We start from the raw sequence: 20,425 nt of genomic DNA on the forward strand, positions 1-20,425 counted from the left end.
CCCACCAGATGGCTGTGAGAAAGGAGTAAATAACCTACTCTTAGGCATTTTCTGTAAGTTTTGTCCAAAATTTGAACTAGGTGATATCATGAGTCAACTCCAAAATTTTATGAACTGAGAAGGATATGAACCAAAGCGTTGATATCTTGAGAATTTTTCAGTCTTGTAGAACCTGAGTTCTACATGATATTCCGCTGTCTTGCATGGATGCATAGGTATTTAAGTACATCAGAAGTTAAATGGATACATAAGTGGGTGGAGAAATAGACAAATGGCATATATAAACATATATATTTGTATATTTTTTAGTATTTTTAAGTGAAAGAAAGATAGGTAGGACTTCAAAATGACTGTTAAACATAATTTCAGATAGTAAACTCTCAGCTCTTCTGGATTTCCAGAAAACCAATAGCAAATTTTTACTATGAAGGCCTAAAAGGCTTAAAAAAAAAAAAAAAAGGGAAGCAACCCTCAAAGTTCACCAAATATTATCCAAAGAACTAGAGCATCAGTATTATCCTGATTCAGAGGGATACAAGAATATTTACCCTTACTTTCACTCTGAGATTATCCTACTTCAGATTCCTATAGGTTGTATCCCAGGAGGGATCACTGTACCTAAATGCACTGATTTAGGTAGACACTCAAAACGTAGAAGGATTAAGTAAAAGGAACAAAGCAGAATGTTATGATGCTTCTTTCTGCTAAAAAAATATCTGTGATTTAAATTTTATTTGCAAAATAAAATTATCTAAGGAAAAGCTAAAATTGAAATACTCTAATTCAGATTTCCATCAGAAATGGCCAATTTACATCTATTTTAACATAGGATATTTGTGGTTAAGGGAAACAAAGACGCAATAAAGAACCATCTGGATGTCCGTTAAGCCACCAACATATACACCAGGTAGTCAAGCTCACAACTTTTACCAGATATTATTTCAAAGCCAGATAAACAGCTCTACGGTGTATTGCCACTAATGGAATCCACTAACAAATTCCAATTTCTAAGAGGAAATACAATTCTAATTTGTAAAAAATATAGCCCTTTCTGAGATTCTAAAAAACAAAGTCTTAATAATTTATGAAGTCATTATGGCCCTGATGATTGCACAGGTCACAAGAGAATTATAAAGAAGAATGGCAATACTCATTTTCCCCAGGAGAGAAATGCTGACTGCCATATTGTCATAAAAACACTGTAAGCACATTTATATCAGCATGATCTCTTTTCAAAACACAAAAAGCTAAAAGAAAATATGAAAACTAAAATACATATTGGCAAAGTAGTTCCAGCCTAGCAAAGGCAAATTCCTTAGAGATTTTCCCCATGGCTTGCTACCTGGCATTAAAGGCTTTCCTCACTATTCTACCTGAAACAGCCCCTTCCTCATTCCCCTTATGATCATTCTCTATCCCCTGACACTGCTTAATGTTTTGTTTTTCTTTATAGTGCTCACGATTAACTGCAATCATCTTATATATTTGTTTACTGTGTTGTCTCACCCACTAGAATATAATTGCACTGAGGGACAGGGATCCAAATCTTGCCCACCATAGCATCCCCAGTGCCTGGCAAGTGGAATCACTCAATATATATTTATGGAAGGAAGGAAGGGAGGGAGGGAGGGAGGAAGGAAGGAAGGGCTTTAAACCTCGTATGCACAATCACACAATGCAGTACAAATGACATGATCTACCTTTGTATGAATATTAAACTTTCCTCTTTCCCAAGAAGAGCAATGGTGTCTTTCCTGAGTGAAGGATCTAGTCCCATTTATGGTTAAATACTGAAAGAGAAATGCCCTCACCTTGTGGAACAAGTCTCAGAAAAAAACATTCAGTCAAGAGAAGAGACTACTTTCGATACTACCAGTTCATTGATAATGACTTTGATATTAAACTTCTGAGAGGTGCCAATTTTAATTGATGAAGTCACTCTGGACTTAAGTTTCATTAAATATTGCCTCTTCTGCATGAACCTCCCGAACCAAATCTTGTCTCTCTGCTGAAGGAAACCGTAGCAATTTCCTGAGTATATATCGTTATCTTTCTTCCCAGAAAAAAACTTTTTCTTGTGCATCAGTTATGTTAGTGGCATTCCAACCACCTTGGAGGAGGTGAAACTGAAGGAAGGAAGGAGAGGAACAGGAGGTGACGACACAGGCACCAAGTGTGGCAGAGCCAAGATTTCGTCACAAGTATATTCTAATCATAAGACCCAGCCTACCAAGGGCCACCATCACAGACTTGAACATGCAGAGTTTTCTCAAGCTGGTGGGTGGCAGACGAGGAACTCAGAAATGTTACGAGCACGAGGGAGGTCTGACAACTGTTGCTGACGTAAAGATGGAGGGACCCGTGAGAAGAAATGTGGGCACCTAATGGAATACAAGGCAGCACAGAAACAAAGACTGGTCCTATAACTGTGTACCGGGGTGAATAATGGCCCCAAATGATATGTCCAAGTCCTAACCCTCAGGACCTGTGAATGTGACCCTATTTGGAAGAGGCTTTGCAGATGTGACTAAGGATCTCAAGATAATTCAGGGTCGGCCTTAAACATAATGACAGATGTCCTTACACAAGAAAAGCAGAGGCAAATTCAAGGCAGACACAGGGGAGAAGGCCACGTGAAGACAGAGGCAGAGATTGGAGTGGACGTTGCTATAAGCCCAAGATTGCTGGCAGCCCTCAGAAGCCAGGAGAGACACATGGTTTCTCCCTCAGAGCCTCCAAAAGGAACCAACACTGCCAAGACTTTGACTTTGAACTTCTGACCTCCTGTACAGTCAAAGAATAAATTTCTGTTGTTTTAAGCCAGTCAGTGTGTGGTAATTCAGCCTTAAGAAACTAATGCAAACTATAAGAAACTGAATTCTGCCAACAATCTGACTGAGCCCAGAAGCAGGTTTCTCCCATTGTCTGCAGGCAAGGACTCAGCCCAGCAGACACCTGACTTCAGTGGCGTGAGATCCCGAACAGAGAACCCGGTCACGCTGTCAGACTTCCCACCTACAGAGCTAAGTAGATGTTGATTTAAGCCACGAAGTGTGTGATAATTCGTTATGCATCAATATGTATCTAATGGAATATTTAGAGTTTAATATTCTTGTATTATCACATTAGTTAATACTCGTGATACAATGTTACAAAGAAGTTTTAATGGCGAGCATCTTTTTTCTTGTTCCTGATCTTAACGGAAAAGCCCTTGAGTAGTATTTCAAAACTGTGATCAAAAGAGTTCTGGGAGATGGTAATAGATAAGCGTAGGAAATAGTGTCTTAAGGTCATAAAATATTGAGAAATACTGAGATTCAGTGTTTCTGAAGTTAAATGGGTGAATTGTGAAATTCAAAAGCCAAGGAATAGTAAACACACAGAACGTTTCAGAAAGAACATGTGTTCTGTGGCAGGTTTATGAACATTACACAGGCACACCGCTGAAGGAAGTTGGCTTTGGTATTTAATTTATACTTAACCAAATATTTCTATTTGCAGGACTTACAGACTTCTTCAGTTAAAAAATATTAATGTCTGACATATTTGGCTCTATCAGACAGCACATGTTCCATAGAGGCTGTGCCTGTCTTGGTCATTATGTTCCCAGAAACTAGAAATATGCCTATAGGGTAAGATGAACTCAATTAGTACCAGTGAATAAATAAGCTGATTAGGAGAAAAAACATTCTCTCCCCGGCTCACTTCATGTAACTACCCCATGCAGGTATCCACTGGAAATAAGCTGACCCGATTACTGCTTACTACTCTGCCCCTTCCACACTTTTGCGTGCCCCAATCTTGCCTAGAAGACCCACTGCTTTTCTACGCAACCCTATCTAGATTTCAAAATCTAACTGAAATACCACCTCTCTATTCATGGTATTATAATTCTCCACAAGAAAAGGCACTAAACAAATACTTACAACTGAAGTTCATCTCTTCAGAAAGCAAAGGAAGGGCACTGCGAAGAGGTAACACTTCTTTTATATTAATTCATTAATTTATACCGAAAGCAATCCACCCAGGATATTTATGAGACATGGGGTGATGGTTAATTTTATGTGTTAACTTGACTGGGCCACAAGAGCACAGTTATTTGGTCAAACATCATTCTGGGTCTGTCTGGGTGAGGTTAACATTTGAGTCAGTAAACTAAGTAAAGCAGATTGCCCTCCCTAATGTGGGTGGGCCTCATCCAATCAGTTCAAGACCTGAGTAAAACAAAAAGGCTGAGTGAAAGAGAACTCCTCTGTCCTATTGCCTTGAGCTGGGACATTGTTCTTTGGCTGCCTTTGGACTGGAAACATCAGCTCTTCTTGAGTCTCCAGCCTGTCAGCGTTCAGATTGGTATATACCCTACAAGCTATCCTGGTTCTCAGGCCTTCAGACTCAAGCCAGAACTACACCATTGGCTCTCCGGGTCTCCAGCTTGCTGACTGCCAGTCTCAGGACTTCTCAGCCTCATAGTCATGGGAGCAAATTTCCTTTTCGTAAATCTCTTTCTCTCTATATATACATCCTATCAGTTCTATTTCTCTGAGAACCATAACTAATATTTAATAAGATATTTATTCTTACAACTGAGTTTTCATTCATAGCACTAGCAGTTCTGACAAGCACCTGGAACACAGGTATTACATGGTATTTAACAAGATTAAATTACTGTCCTCCCTGAACATTGTGTTAAAGCTTTTAGAAAAGACATCCACTGTTTCCTGAGGATCAACACCCAGGAGCCATTTAACCACCAAGTAGAAAGAGCCTCTCTGAGAACAAAGCCACATAGCTGTAGGCTGAGCAGAGGGATGGTGAGAAAGACACAAACACCAAGACTGTCGACATCACTCACACCCCTGAATCCAGCTATATTTAATATCAGCACAAGCTCATAATGTGAACACATGATTATTTTCCAAATTAATTTGAGGGTTACTGTTTGCAAATAAAATAGTCTTAACTAATATAACACTTTTTGTGTAAAAACTGAAGCCTACAGTATATGCGCATGAAAAGCCTATCCCCTTGGCTTTAGCCAAAGTATTAAGGTCAAAGAAAGATTAAAACTTAAACACAATTATGGGGCACCTGGATGGCTCAGTCAGTTAAGCATCTGCCTTCAGCTCAGGTCATGATCTCAAGGTCCTGGGATCCAACCCCATATTGGGCTCCCTGATTAGCAGGGAGTCTGCTTCTCCCTCTCCCTCTGCTGCTCCCCCTGATTGTGCTCTGTCAAATAAACTCTTAAAAAAAAAAAAAAAAGAAAACTTTAATAAAATTAAAAATATGGATGTTATGGGGCGCCTGGGTGGCTCAGTTGTTAAGCGTCTGCCTTCAGCTCAGGGCGTGATCCTGGCGTTCTGGGATCGAGCCCCACACGGGCTCCTCCGCTGGGAGCCTGCTTCTTCCTCTCCCACTACCCCTGCCTGTGTTCCCTCTCTTGCTGGCTATCTCTCTCTATGTCAAATAAATAAAATAAAAATCTTTAAAAAAAAATGTGGATGTTAATATGTTCATTTGCCAAACTGAAGCCGATACCATGTCACTCTTATAAACTGTAGAAACTTCACAATTCTTTTATTAAAGTACAAGTGACATACAAAATTTTATTAGTTTCAGGTGTACATCACGGGATTCAATATTTTTGTACATTATAAAATGATCCCTGAGATAAGTCTAGTTACCACTATCTGTCACGTTATTAAAATATTATTGATGTTCTGTAAGCTGTACATGACATCCATGTAACTTATTTTATAACTGCAAGTTTATACCTCTTAACCCTCTTCACCTATCTCGCCTGCCCCTTCCCCCCTCCCCACCCTCTTCGGGTAACCAACAGTTTATTTCCTGTATCTACAAGGCTGTTTTTGTTTTGTTTAATTGTTTTGTTTTGTTAGATTTCACATATAAGTGAAACCATATGGTACTTGTCTTTCTCTGTCTTATTTCACTTAGCATAATATCCTCTAGGTCCACTCATGTTGTCACAAATGGCGAGATTTCTCATAATTCTTTTTTTTTAAGATTTCTCATAATTCTTAAGCCATATATTTACCTACTCAATGAAGAACATGAATTTTCTATGATTAGCATTTCTAAGCTTATAATCACCAAGAGTTATCAAGATTTCTAGTTTTCTAGTCAAGGTTAAATGAATGCATTAGATTTCATTTTTAAGTTTTATTTAACATTTACTGAGCCCTTACTATATATGCCGGGTAGGCACAATCAGCAATACCTATTTTAATGGCCACTTTACATCTCTGAAGTATGTACTATTACTACTATTATTGTACTATCACGATCTGCCTTTAAAGGTTACTAGGAGAGATTATAATAATGTACCAGTGCTACTACTGTCAAGAGTTCACCGTGCCCCACATACTGTACTGTTTTATAAGAGGCATCCCATTTAATCCCCACAACTATCTTCTGAGTTAGACCCTATTGTCCCCATTCTGCAGATTAGAAAACTGAGGCCAAGAGAATGAAATGTAGAGCCAAGATCTACACATCACGTCAGAGTCAGTCAGCTTTGAAAGTGTCCGCACACCATATCCCAACCAATTTCATAATATTATCTAAAGTGGATTTCAAATTGCTTAATGAAAACCTGCACTCATCTACGTTACTTCTGTTCTTGAATTGCCATGTGGTTTCGTTTGTATTTTCCTCTGTAATTCCTCATCTCTGGGAAAAGTAAAGATACACATTACAGGAAGTACACAGTATTTATTCAAGCTCAGAGGAGTAAAACAAAAGCACGGAATTATAGATTTAACACTTTTCATTTTACAAACTCTTCCAAAAGTGGGCAGACTTCAGATAGGAAGAAATTTTATTTCAAATTTGCATGGGTGTTAACCAGCTATTAGTAACCCGTGAAGTCCTCACCAGTCAGGATGGCTAAAATTAACCACTCAGGAAACGGCAGATGCTGGCAAGGATGTGGAGAAAGGGGAACCCCCCTACGCTGTCGGTGGGAATGCAAGCTGGTGCAGCCACTCTGGAAAACAGTATGGAGGTTCCTCAAAAGTGGAAAATAGAGCTACCCTACAACCCAGCAATTGCACTACTGGGTATTTACCCCAAAGATACAAATGCAGTGATCAAAGAGGGACCTGCACCCCAATGTTTACAGCAGCAATGTCCACAATAGCCAAACTACAGAAAAGAGCCCAGATGTCCATCGACAGATGAATGGATAAAGAAGATATATATACAATGGAATATTACGCAGCCATCAATAAAAACCTGAATCGTGCCATTTGCAATGATGTGGATGGAACTAGAGGGTGTTATGCTAAGTGAAATAAGTCAATCAGAGAAAGACAATTATCATATGATCTCACTGATAATGTGGAATTTAAGAAACAAAACAGAGGATCATAGGGGAAGAGAGGAAAAAGTAAAACAAGAAGAAATCAGAGAGGGAGACAAATCATCAGAGACTCTTAAGCATAGGAAACCACCTGAGGGTTGCTGCAGGGGTGGAGGGTGGGGGATGGGCATTAGGAGGGCACAGGATGTAAGAGCACTGGGTATAAGACTGATGAATCACTGACCTCTACCTCTGAAACCAATAATACATTGTATCTTGATTGAACTTAAATAAAAATAAATTTAAAAAAAATTTTTTTAAGTAACCTGTGAAGTCCTGTTAAAGGAAATCCTGTCTCTACCATGGGGGCACATCTCAGGTCCTGAGAAATGCTTCTCTACAAGCTGTTAGACAGCAGATATCCAAAGTACATCTTTCAAAAATTGCATTTTTCACAAAAAATATATTTGTAGGCATTTTCTTATCAGAAAGATGCATATAATTACATATGGTTTAGAAGTGTAAGATGGCACTGAAAGCATGAATTAATCCCTTGAGAGAAGGTTCTAATCTTATGTTTACCCATATGAGTACAAACATACACACTCAGAGATAACAAAGGGAGCCAAAAATACATTTACTGATAGTTTCTGGCATGAGAAAGTTTAAATTTTTTTCTTCTATAGATAACCACTTACTTTGGGTATCAAAAGTACTCTTACAGTACACATTCATGACCAGGAGTCTCCCCGAAACCCACGGCAGCAGTGCAGGGATAGGAGAAACAGAGTCTGGCTCTGGAAACCAAGCCATCACAGATCAAGCTCCAAGCAGTCCCGACAGGCCCCTCTGCAGGAAGAGGGCTCATACACACTGGCCACGCACCCCCTAAGACGAACCTTCCTAAACCGACGATGAGTGGTTGAGTGCTGCGGAATATAATCAGATCTGGCGTCTATATAGTGTGGAAATGAATTTTGTCTTAACACGAGAGCCGGTGATCTGGGGAAGCACGACAAACTGAAGGGAGCATTTGGTGAAACTGCCACTCCTGAAACCCTGTTGAGCTCAGAGAGCCTGGGCCCTGAAGAAAGCCGTGAGTAGGCAGGCACACAGGTCCAGGACATGCAATCCAGCATCTGTTGAATTCTGTAAAAATTTTCTTTAACAGTGATAGCTGGCATACGTTTTTCAACTTCAGTTCCAGGCATACTTCAGAGATATTGTGTGTTCCATCCCAGACCATCACAGCAAAGCAAATGCGGCAAGAAAACAGGTCAAATGAACTTTTTGGTTGTCCAGCTTGTATAAAAGTTAATTCACACTATACTATATAGTCTATTAAGTGTGCAACAGCATTATGTCTAAAAAAAAAATGCATGTACCTTGATTTAAAAAACCTTTATTACTAAAAAAGGCTAACCGTCATCTGAGCTTTCAGCAAGTCATAATCACTGATCACAGATCAACATAACAAATAAAATAATAAAGCTCGAAACATTGTGAGGATTGCCAGACTGTAACCCAGAGACACGAAGTGAGCAAATACTATTGGAAAAAATGGTGCCAACGGACTGGCTCAACGGAGGGTTGACCTTCAATTGTGAAAGATGTAACATCCACGAAGCACAATAAAGCAAAGCATAATAAAACAAGGGAGCCCTGTACTTCTGTTTGATTAGACTCACGGTGGGGCAAAGAAAACTTCAATGTCCCTCAATTATAAGATGTCGTTTTAGAGTTTCACACATTTGCACTGGGTCCTCTCAGTCGTCATCCTCCTGTGTGTTTGCTACGTGAACCGTGGAGTCAAAGGAAAAAAATAACACCCCATTCTGTTAATTAATAGTCATTACTTGTTCTAGTACCACCCACCCACCCACACCTCCCCCCCACCAAAATACCCTGTTTGTAAATAAGCTTAATTTTCATTCCAAGAGTTTGGGGTGAAGGAAGATTTCTTTCCATCTCTATTATTTCAGAGCAGAGCCAGGAAACGTCCCGATTGCACGTTCCAATAGTCCTGTAATGTTGACCTTGAATAATAAACCTTACCCCTCCGGACAGAACACCTGTAAATCTGCAAAACCTCAGAGTCATGGGCCTTAGGGAACACAGGTAAGGCTCTAAATGGATTCTCCTGGGATCTATGCAGTATAGTAGCACAGGACACCGAGACCCCAACTCCATCATTGGACCTGATTTGACAGAAGCATCCTGGACATTCTACACTTCTCTATATGAATGCAGCACGTGTGACTTACTGGGGAAGTAAGACGTCTCTAATGAGAGCCAGCAGATTGCTGTCAAAGTTGACATTTGCCTCCTTCTTGCCATCCCCAACCTCCTGGTTCACGAGTAGAGATGTGGTTTCTGAGAGCAACCGCAAGCTGAAGAGTCTCCACTCCACTTGAAAGGGAAAAAAAAAAATGCCAAGAATGTGAGTACATGGAGAGGGAATGAAAACAGAATGTGTACCTAGTGGCATTCTCGTTGATGTGGTCACACTTACCATTTTGGCTCTGAACCAAGGACACCAAGGGTGGCAGGATATAATCAACAACCTTAAAGAAAAGACATAAAAGACTTGGTTCCAATTTTTTTAATCACAAAACTGGTTATTAACTACTATCTGTGCTTTTTGCACTGACAGAATCACTAATCAAAAGAGGGGGAAAATCAAAAAAAAAAAAAAAGAGGGGGGGGGAAATCAACAGCTAAATGTATTCTGGATTTAAACTCTGCGTGACATTTAATAAGCCACCAAGCTCATTTAACTCTGAAAAAGTCCTCAGGTCAAAATGACATTATGATCATCAAAACAGTAATCTATCAAATCTTCAGACTTTACGAAAGGAACTTACTGTATAACATAAAATCTGGTTGGCATGGGTTGACATTAAACCACCAAATTAATATATATAAGCTGGTGATCATTACTCAAGTTTAAAGTACACAATCAAAATATTGGGGGAAAAGGAGATACCCAATCCTCACGCTTTATTAAATACATCAAAGAGCCATGACAAGTTAATCTTGGGTGTTTTTAGAAACTGATTCAAAAGATGTAAATCCACTACACAAACCACCTCTAGGATTTCCTCGTTATTTCACACAGAGCAAAATCAAATATGGTTTGAAACCTACTCCAAAATAACAAAATTATTCCCCTGGGCGAAAACAATGAAGAAAGGACAAATCATTTCCACAATCTAATTTGGAAACCTACTCCTTCGTTTGATGAACAATTTTGGCAACAATAAGCAAAACTCCTATTGTTTACAACTGAATTTATTCCTGACCCTGAAATATGTATTTGTTCTCTCCACACTGATAAAAGGGCAGGAGAAGCTGGTCACAGCCCACCAATACCATCTTGTTGTCCAAACCAATGAAAGGAAGCTCAACACAGGTAAAGATCTCCACACATGAGTAGTGGCCCATCAGCGTGAATCTATTCCAGCTCTACCTTATGTAATAAGCTTCTATATATCTTGATATTTTTGCAAGAACCTTAAGAACCAGAGATGTTTTGTTTATCCTCTTCCATTAAGTGATGTCACATCACTCAAAGCATAGATGTCATGCTCTACTAAGGAATCCTGACAGCTCTAAACTCACAATGATGTCAAAAGCAAAAACCATGCAAAGGAAAGAAATATATCCTACTCTGAACACCTATCAACATGATCAACCCCTATCTTAAAGGTTTTAGAGAAGTGGGACTGACATAAATGATCTAAGTGTCCAATTCAAGTTTGAAAAACAGTTAAGCACGGTCAAAAAGCAAGATCGTCAGACAGATGATGAATAAACAAATATCAACAATATTCCTATATGCCTACAGTAACCAATTAAATAACATAATTAAGATATGATCTACAAGAGCAATAAAATTATAAGGTATCTATGATATTATGACTTCTACAGAAAAACAGGTAGAAAATATTTACAGGTACAATCACCATTGGTAGACTTCTGAAAAAACCTTGGAAGTTGTCCCAAACATCTTTACAACAAGAAAATTGCTAAACAAAATCAACAACTCTTCTCAGAAACATCAGAGAACTTAGATCACAGAACAAACTGCTGCCCCAAACACTGAAGAACCAGGCAAATACAGAGAATCACAACTTAAGAGGAGCATAAATCGCCACTGGAGCCAGCAACTGGTACAAAAACTGGAACGGTAACTAATCGTTGGAGCCTGAGCTTGGGGGATAAATATTCCTAGAGCCCAGCCTTAGTGGAGCCCCCACTTGCCCAGAATCCCCACTAGATTCATAAGGTGAAAATCAGAGGAACCCCCCCCCCATGCTGCCAGCAGAAGGAGGAAAAATTAACCACTCTGAAACATGCTCAGAGCATTCTTTTCTCCTCAACAAAGGCCTGGACACAGGGGACACTATTTTACCAGAACCTAACTGACCTCATTAGCCATCAGGGAAATTCAAATCAAAACCACACTGAGATACCACCTTACGCCAGTTAGAATGGCAAAAATGGACAAGGCAAGAAACAACAAACGTTGGAGAGGATGTGGAGAAAGGGGATCCCTCTTACACTGTTGGTGGGAACGCAAGTTGGTACAGCCACTTTGGAAAGCAGTGTGGAGGTCACTCAAAAAGTTAAAAATAGGGCTATCCTATGACCCAGCCATTGCACTACTGGGTATTTACCCCAAAGATACAGACGTAGTGAAGAGAAGCACCATATGCACCCCAATGTTCATGGCAGCATTGTCCACAATAGCTAAATTGTGGAAGGAGCCGAGATGCCCTTCAACAGACGAATGGATAACGAAGATGTGGTCCATATATACAATGGAATATTACTCAGCCATCAGGAAGGACGATTACCCAACATTTACAGCAACATGGATGGGACTGGAGGAGATTCTGCTAAGTGAAATAAGTCAAGCAGAGAAAGACAATTATCATATGGTTTCACTCATTTATGGAACATAAGAAATAGCAGGGAGATCAGTAGGAGAAGGAAGGGAAGAACGAAGGGGGGGTAAACAGAAGGGGGAATGAAGCATGAGAGACTATGGACTCTGGGAAACAAACTGAGGGCTTCAGAGGGGACGGGGGTGGGGGATGGGATAGGCTGGTGATGGGTATTAAGGAGGGCACATATTGCATGGAGCACTGCGTGTCATACACAAACAATGAATCATGAAACACTACATCAAAAACTAATGATGTACTATATGGTGACTAACACAGCATAAAAAAAAAAAAAGAAGAAGAAGAAGAAGAACCTAAATGACCTGCAAAGGACAAACCGAACTCTAGCACCTCCAAGCCTTCCTATCTCCCGTGTGGGGGGAAACAACTGAGAAGTACTTGTGAAGGTCGCTGACCAATGCATAGGCTCACAGAAGGAATCTAACCATAGGACTGTGGTATGCTTCCCCTCCCACCACAACATCCACAAGGTTCCTGTATAATAAACAGATTACAACTGAGAGAGTTGCAAGACACAGGTTTTATGTCAGAAGGAGTTATTAGGGAAACCCAAAACAATAGGAGAGACAAAAACAAGGATGCTGGAAGGAATTTTACCCTCTGAAACCACAGGTTCAGCAAACAGTGAACAGAACCTGGCTTCAAGCCACACACATACAATCTCACACTAAAGACTCATTTATCTCAGTTCATTTTACCCGACAGGTCATGCTGGAGTGAAATATTTCAAGTTGAGAGAAAAAAACCACCAGCTTAGAATTCTGAGTGAAATTATCTCTCAAAAGTAAAGGTAGAAATAAAGGTTTTCTCACACTAACAAAAATGGAAGAAATTTCCTGCCAGTGGACCTGCCTTGCAAGAAATGTTTTAAAAAGTTCTTCAGAGAGAGGCACCAAGCTGGCTCAGTCCGAGGAGCATGTAACTCTTGATCCTGGGATTGTGAGTTCAAGCCCCACATTGGGTGGAGAGATTACTTGAAAATAAAATCTTTAAAAAAAAAAAAAAAAAGCTCTTCGGAGAGAAGAAAAATGATGTAGGTCAGAAACTCATATTTCTGTATCAGAGAAGAAACAAATGAAGGTAACATATAGTCATTGATGAGAAGACTCAGAGAGGTCAACTCTCTTCAAATTAATCCATAATTCCAATGTATATTCCAAGGAGGTTTTCATGAACTCCTCATATTGATTCCATAATGTATTTGGAAAGTAGTGATACTGCTATAGAAACAGAAAGTTGGATGGAAATTTAGAGGGACACACTAGTGTTTGAGCAAGGCTTGACTCTGAGTAAATTTTCCTCTTTCTCATTCTTGAAGCCTCTCCCTTCCCCTCACTAGTTTTTCTGTAGAATCCTTTGTTCCAGGAACTCAGTATCGATACTGACATCTCGCTCACCCCAACGTATACTAATAATCGAGACTCGGGTGGCCGCGCCAGTGCTAATCATAAGACCACCCTGACATGATGAAGACAGCTGGCAGAATGTGTATCAGATTCCTCTTGGAACCACCCACATCCTGTATTTTCCTGTAAAACCCCTCAGCCTTTTACCCTGGATGGGCTTGTAGCCCTGGAGGCATTAGCCTACTATAGCAAAGTAATAAACTGTCTTCCTTCTTTATACACAAACTCTCCTTTGCGTTACATTTTGGCTCTGGAGCACAGAGGCTGGTTTCAACAACAGAAGAGAAACAAGAATAATAAAGAATTTTCAAGAAATCATGGGCAGGGATGATTTACCCTACGAAGTTTCCAGGTTTACTGTAAAGAAAATAAAGTGGTACAAGCATAGGGCTAGACAAAGAGATTTATAGACTATATTGGAGAGGCCAGAAACAGACGCATATGGAAACTCAGCAAAAGGAAGCGAGAGCATTAGCAACAGTGCAAAAACATATAGACTATTCGTTTAAGGTTTAGGTATAATTAGCTATCTTTTTGGTTAAAAAAAATACCAGAGAATACAAAAAAAAAATGATTACAGGAGTATTAAAGATCTAACCGTTAAAAAGAAAGGCTTTTAAAGGAAAATATAAGAGCACAGTTTTATGATACTAAAGTAGGAAAGGACTTCTTAAATAACCTCTCAAAAGTATAAATTGAAATAAAAAAAATTGTATCAGATGAGTCCCCATAAACAAAATGAGAAGAAAAGCCACTGGCTAGGAGAAATTTCTACAATCTCCATACCTGACAATGGATTAATACGTGGAATACAAGAAAAAAAAATCAACGAGAAAAAGATGAACAATCCCTAAAACTGGAACAAGTGGTTCCCAAAAGAGAATACCAAACAGCCAACAAATATGGCAGAACTACTCAAACCCACTAATGATCAGAGAAATGAAAATTAGAACACTGTGATACCGATTTACATATATCCAGTTAAGAAATCACATTAATACCAAGAACTTGCAAAACTGGGGGGGGGGCATCGGTACTCACATACCACAGTAAATAAGAAAATTGGCACAACAACGAATTTCACGGCACCAACCAGAGCTGAAGATGAACACACCCTACAACCCAGCAGTTTCACGTCATGTGACACAATCAAAGATCCTCATTGAAGATCTGATTTCAAGAGTTCAAAAATAGAATGGGTAAATCTCTCATCATTGTATTTCATGAAAGCAATCAACTTGAGAAAAGATCCAGACGGCATAACACTATGTAGCCTGAAACAATACCTTAATCTTAAATACACACTAAATGTAAATTTCAGTATTAAAAATATATTTCATCAGTTTTAAAAGAAGAAATCTAGTTCATTATAATATCATTCAATTTTTTAATTAACAGTTTTCCTTTGAATGACTGAAGGCAATTATAATTGTATTCCAGGATAACACAAATTTTAATCCTTCCAATAGAGAATGATCCTTTAGAAGAAATATCAGGTAGAGGATGGATAATGAAGAAATAAAATGCTTGCTATAATACGTAAATGAAAACTACAAGACAATGCAGAAGATTATTTGACTATTCAGCTTTAATTCATATTTTTGCTGAACAATGACAGTTGATTACATTATCAAATGAAAACTACCCATAAAGACACACACTGAAAAATAGAAATAAAATTACACTGAAAATGTCTGGATGCTTACCAATTTGAGCAAGGCAAGGGAGATAAAAACTGAAAAACAGTTTCATCCGTTTTATATATATTCTATTCAACAACTACATAAATCAAAATAATAAATAGTTTTAAGGAAAAGATCACTGGTTTTCAAATCCTAACAAGGAAAAGACCACATACCTTTGGCAAAATGCTCACTTAAAATTAAACATCAATGATTCAAGCAAAAAAGAACAGATGAAAATTAAAGTTTTAAAGTGTTAATTACTTTGGAGCATAGAGCAAAGAAACATATTTAGTTCTTGGAGTAGAATTTAGCAGAAAATACAAAGAAAATGTAACAATAAAAATCTAAGAAAATAAACCATTTTAGATATATTCCCATACAAATCAGAAGGGTTACTTATCTACTCTCAACAAAATGCAAGAAAAAAATCTGTAGAACTGATACATCTCAACATTTCTACAAATATTAAGTATAAGTAGACCCATATAAATACACACACACACACACACACACACACACACAAAGAGAAATGATTTCAATGAGCTTGCCATATGAAGGTACGGGGATTTTTATCACTACCACTCTCAAAACTTAACAGCTACTACGGGCTAGAAGGGAAACGAACACAAATGTAAAATAACTAGCATTACATAAATTGGAATGTGTGGGTGAGCCAGAGTTTCCTGGTAGAGGGCAAGGTGTATTTTGTTGTTGCTGCTGACCTTGAAATAAGTAACTGCCAAGAGTTAGATTTACAGGCTTAGCGACCCATCCATATGAAGACTTGGGCCTTTTTCTTTTTTCTTTTTGAGATATTTAATTTACCTGAATTTATTTTGAAAACATCCAGATGAACCTTAAAACCTGGATATATAACCTACAAGATGGCAGTCAGAGCTGCGAAAGCAACTCTAAACTGAGAGAGCAGATTGGCTCATGATGACAAACTGAGCAAAATTCTAGCCTCTGGCCCCAAATCCCTAGAGGTCAGGGTCGCTCATGCACAGAAGGACGGAGGGGGACTACTGTAAAATAAAAGACCACAGCTCCAAGGGTGCTCAAAGTGAGGCAGCAGAGCATGGCTGGGTGGGGGAAAACCCCAGAAAAAAGCTCTTAGAAACACAGGATTGATGATTACTTGGGCCCAGCAGAGGGGCGAATTTGTTCTTTTTTAAAAATATATTGATACCTGTATTTCAGTACAAATGGTTTCCTATATATCCCTATGCAGTTTATTTACTTTGCCTTATGTATTTATTTTTTATAATTTTTTATTATGTTAGTCACCATACAGTACATCCCTAGTTTTGATGTAAAGTTCCATAACACTCAGTGCACCATGCAATACGTGCCCTCCTTAATACCCATCACTGGCCTATCCCATTCCCCACTCCCCTCCCCTCTGAAGCCCTCAGTTTGTTTCCCAGAGTCCATAGTCTCTCATGCTTCATTCCCCCTTCTGTTTACCCCCCCTTTCTTCTTCCCTTTCTTCTCCTACTGATCTTCCTACTTCTTACGTTCCATAAATGAGTGAAACCATATGATAATTGTCTCTCTGCTTGACTTATTTCACTTAGCATTATCTCCTCCAGTGCAGTTCATGTTGCTGCAAATGTTGTGAAATTGTTCTTTTTGATGGGTGAGTAATATTCCATTGTATATATGGACCACATCTTCTTAATCCAGTCATCTGTTGAAGGGCATCTCGGTTCCTTCCACGATTTAGCTATTGTGGACAATGCTGATATGAACATTGGGGTGCATATGGCCCTTCTCTTCACTACGTCTGTATCTTTGGGGTAAATACCCAGTAGTGCAATGGCTGGATCATAGGGTAGCTCAATTTTTAACTTTTTAAGGGACCTCACACTGTTTTCCAAAGTGGCTGTACCAACTTGCATTCCCACCAACAATGTAGGAGGGATCCCCTTTCTCCACATTCTCTCCTACATTTGTTGTTTCTTGCCTTGTCTATTTTTGCCATTCTGACTGGTGTAAGGTGGTATCTCAGTGTGGTTTTGATTTGAATTTCCCTGATGGCTAATGATTTTGAACATTTTTTCATGTGTCTGTTAGCTATTTGTATGTAATCTTTGGAAAAGTGTCTGTTCATATCTTCTGCCCATTTTTTGATTTATTTGTTTCACGTGTATTGAGTTTGAGAAGTTCTTGTAGATCTTGGATACTAGTCTTTTATCTGTAGTGTCATTTGCAAATATCTTCTCTCATTCCGTGGGGTGCCTCTTAGTTTTTTTGACTGTTTCCTTGGCTGTGCAGAAGCTTTTTATCTTGATGAAGTCCCACAAGTTCATTTTTTCTTTTGTTTCTCTTGCCTTTGGAGATGTGTCATGAAAAAAGGTGCTGCGGCCGATGTCAAAGAGGTTACAGCCTACGTTTTCCTCTAGGATTTTGATGGATACCGTATGTATTTAAAAAACATCTTTCCGAGAATGAGTTCACAGACTTCACCAGACTGCCAAGGCAGGAACAAACCAGAGCCGGATGCCAAGAACTCCACCCTGCTGGGCTCACTGGATTCTTGTACCCTTCCAAGGTACAAGAATTGCCCATCATTTCCAGCCAATACACTGATCTTTAAAAATGGAGCCATTTCACCAAAGAGAAGAATCCTTCTAACAAAGTGTCATCAAGATAAAGACACTTCACAGGTGTGAACTTCTGATTAGGGTCTTTCAAATGCTAACCAACCACCTCCTGAGGGTCTATTTGTGACAGCATATTTCACAGACAAACTAACCTTCCCTAGGGCAGACATTAAAACCGACTCATGCATATAATTTAATACCTCTATGATTAAGTATTTTCAAGTAAATTACTCTAAGTATCTCAAAATAATACGGGGAGAAACCTTAAAATGACTCACAAAATTATTTCACTTCTCTGCCCGGAATGCCCACTCCTCATCCAGGAGCCCACTCAGGAGTTAAATCCTACCTGTCTTCAAGATTTAGTCCAAGAATAAAATCGCCTCCTCCAAAAATCATCTCCAGACCCCGTCAGACTGAGTAGGGCTCTTGGCTGGACCCCATGCAAACCACCAATACAGCACTCTTCAAACCACGTGTGGTCCAATCTTAATTTTTCACATTGGTCTCTTTGTCCCAACCAAAACTGAACCTATTCAGAGCAGGGTCTGATTGTAGCTCGCTAGTGTATTCTCAGTGCTTTGTTTTAAAGAGGTGGTTTACAAAAGGTACTTACTATAAATATATGAGTGATAAATATGTAAGTGAACCAAAAACTTCAAAGTTTTTGGCAGTCCACTCATTACATCACTGCTATAACTCTATTCATATTAATTCATCCTATTAATATGAATCAGATGTAAAAAAAAAAGTTTTGAAACCTTTAAAAAGTATTTGTTTGGACGCCTCAGGGGCTCAGTCGGTTAAGCGTCTGCCTTGGGCTCAGGTCATGATCCCAGGGGCTGGGATCAAGTCCTGCCTTGGGCTCCTTGCTCCATAGGGAGTCCGCTTCTCCCTCTGCCCCTCCCCCCACTCGTTCTCTCTCGTTCTCTCCCTCTCAAATAAATCTTTAAAAAAAATAAAAGGTATTTGGCAATTTCTTTTAAAAAAGAAAAAAAAGGGGGGGCGCCTGGCTGGCACAGCGGCTAAGCGTCTGCCTTCGGCTAAGGGCGTGATCCCGGCGTTATGGGATCGAGCCCCGCATCAGGCTCCTCCGCTATGAGCCTGCTTCTTCCTCTCCCACTCCCCCTGCTTGTGTTCCCTCTCTCGCTGGCTGTCTCTATCTCTGTCGAATAAATAAATAAAATCTTTAAAAAAAAAAGAAAAAAAAAGGAAAGAAAAACCTAATTTGATTTTATATCCTAGTTGTCAGCCAAGGTCACCTCAAACTTTAATTTTAAATAAAACTCTCAGGCCTGAATGCTATAAAAAATCTAACGGTCCTCTCCTAGATTTCTAGGAATTTACAGTGGTTTATTTACTTTCCTGTGCTTCACTGCCGACTCAGAGATTTTACTTACTCTAGTATCTTCTTAGCTTCTCACCCTTTCCTGCTGTTTGCTTCGGAGAGACTGACTATACAAATGAACGGTGGTCAGAATATCTGCGACAATTAGGACCCTGCCCCACAGCCTTGGCAGGAAGCGGGCGGGGAAGCCAAATTGCACCGCTGCAATCAGCTCAGGACGGTCAGGGCGTGGTGGACAACCCCCAGCTTCACTGTCTTCTGCACCCTGCGCCACGCCCAACTCAAGACTGGCCAGAGAAAGCCAAAAATCCTCCCCTAACCAATCCCATAGGAGGCCCTGTTTCTCATCAGTCTGCCTCCAGCTCCCCCATGCCAACCATGATATGCCTTTAGCCTTCCCCCCCGCCGCCTTTTTTTTTTTTTACTCTTAAGTATTTACACCTTCTGCCCGCCTTTAAGTCTCTGCCAAATGCAAGTGATGGTGTTGACTTCCTTGCTACAGGAAGCTCCGAATCCACAGCCTCTGCCTGTCCTCATTCAGATGGTCTTTGCTGATCTCCACCTTTCTCACGGTACCATATAACACGGACGGACGCAGAACATGGTCCCTTTTTAAGGACTGAATTTAAAATCTCACAAGTTGCCAGTAGGTACACCAAAGTTCACGGTGATGCAGATTTTATAACATCATCACCAACAATCTGCAATTAAATATCAAACATCTGGTTTTTAGTTGTGTTTGAATCACCTGCACCTTTTCCCACTAACCTTCTTCCTCCACAAGCTCTGGGGCTTCTGCCCTTTGCCTATCTCTTCTAGACTCCCCCTTCATTCCTGCCTTTTTTCCTCTTTTCTTCTCTCACTCACCTCCCACCCAATGCCTGTTCATTATTTATGCAGACAAATTTTACTTATCCTGCATCCCCCACCCCCTTTGTCCATCCAGGCTTCGAGGCCGCTCCTAGACCCCTACCTACAAAGGAAGTGGAAGTTCAATACAGACCCATCTATGGTCTAATGGTTATAAAAAAGCCATGAAAATGTTCCAAGGTGACAGCTTTTCTCTGTCTTCCAGTAGACCATACT

General features: G+C 39.7%; 1 protein-coding gene across 5 annotated transcripts in view; it reads right to left on the reverse strand.

Annotated features, from left to right (window-relative positions):
- The window catches only part of ULK4 (unc-51 like kinase 4), a 592,979-nt gene that overhangs the window by 366,826 nt on the left and 205,728 nt on the right, over positions 1 to 20,425 (reverse strand). For all 5 annotated transcript variants that reach the window (XM_087870115.1, XM_045798163.2, XM_045798161.2 and 2 more), the window contains 2 exons: positions 9,837 to 9,888; positions 9,589 to 9,733 (listed from right to left, as the gene is read on the reverse strand). In XM_087870115.1, coding sequence (XP_087726241.1) covers positions 9,589 to 9,733; positions 9,837 to 9,888 — 197 coding nt within the window. The remainder of the gene's footprint in view (positions 1 to 9,588; positions 9,734 to 9,836; positions 9,889 to 20,425) is intronic.

The sequence above is a fragment of the Ursus americanus genome, chromosome 20, assembly GCF_024610735.1.
Source record: "Ursus americanus isolate L20-20 chromosome 20, mUrsAme1.1.p, whole genome shotgun sequence".
Taxonomy (NCBI): domain Eukaryota; kingdom Metazoa; phylum Chordata; class Mammalia; order Carnivora; family Ursidae; genus Ursus; species Ursus americanus.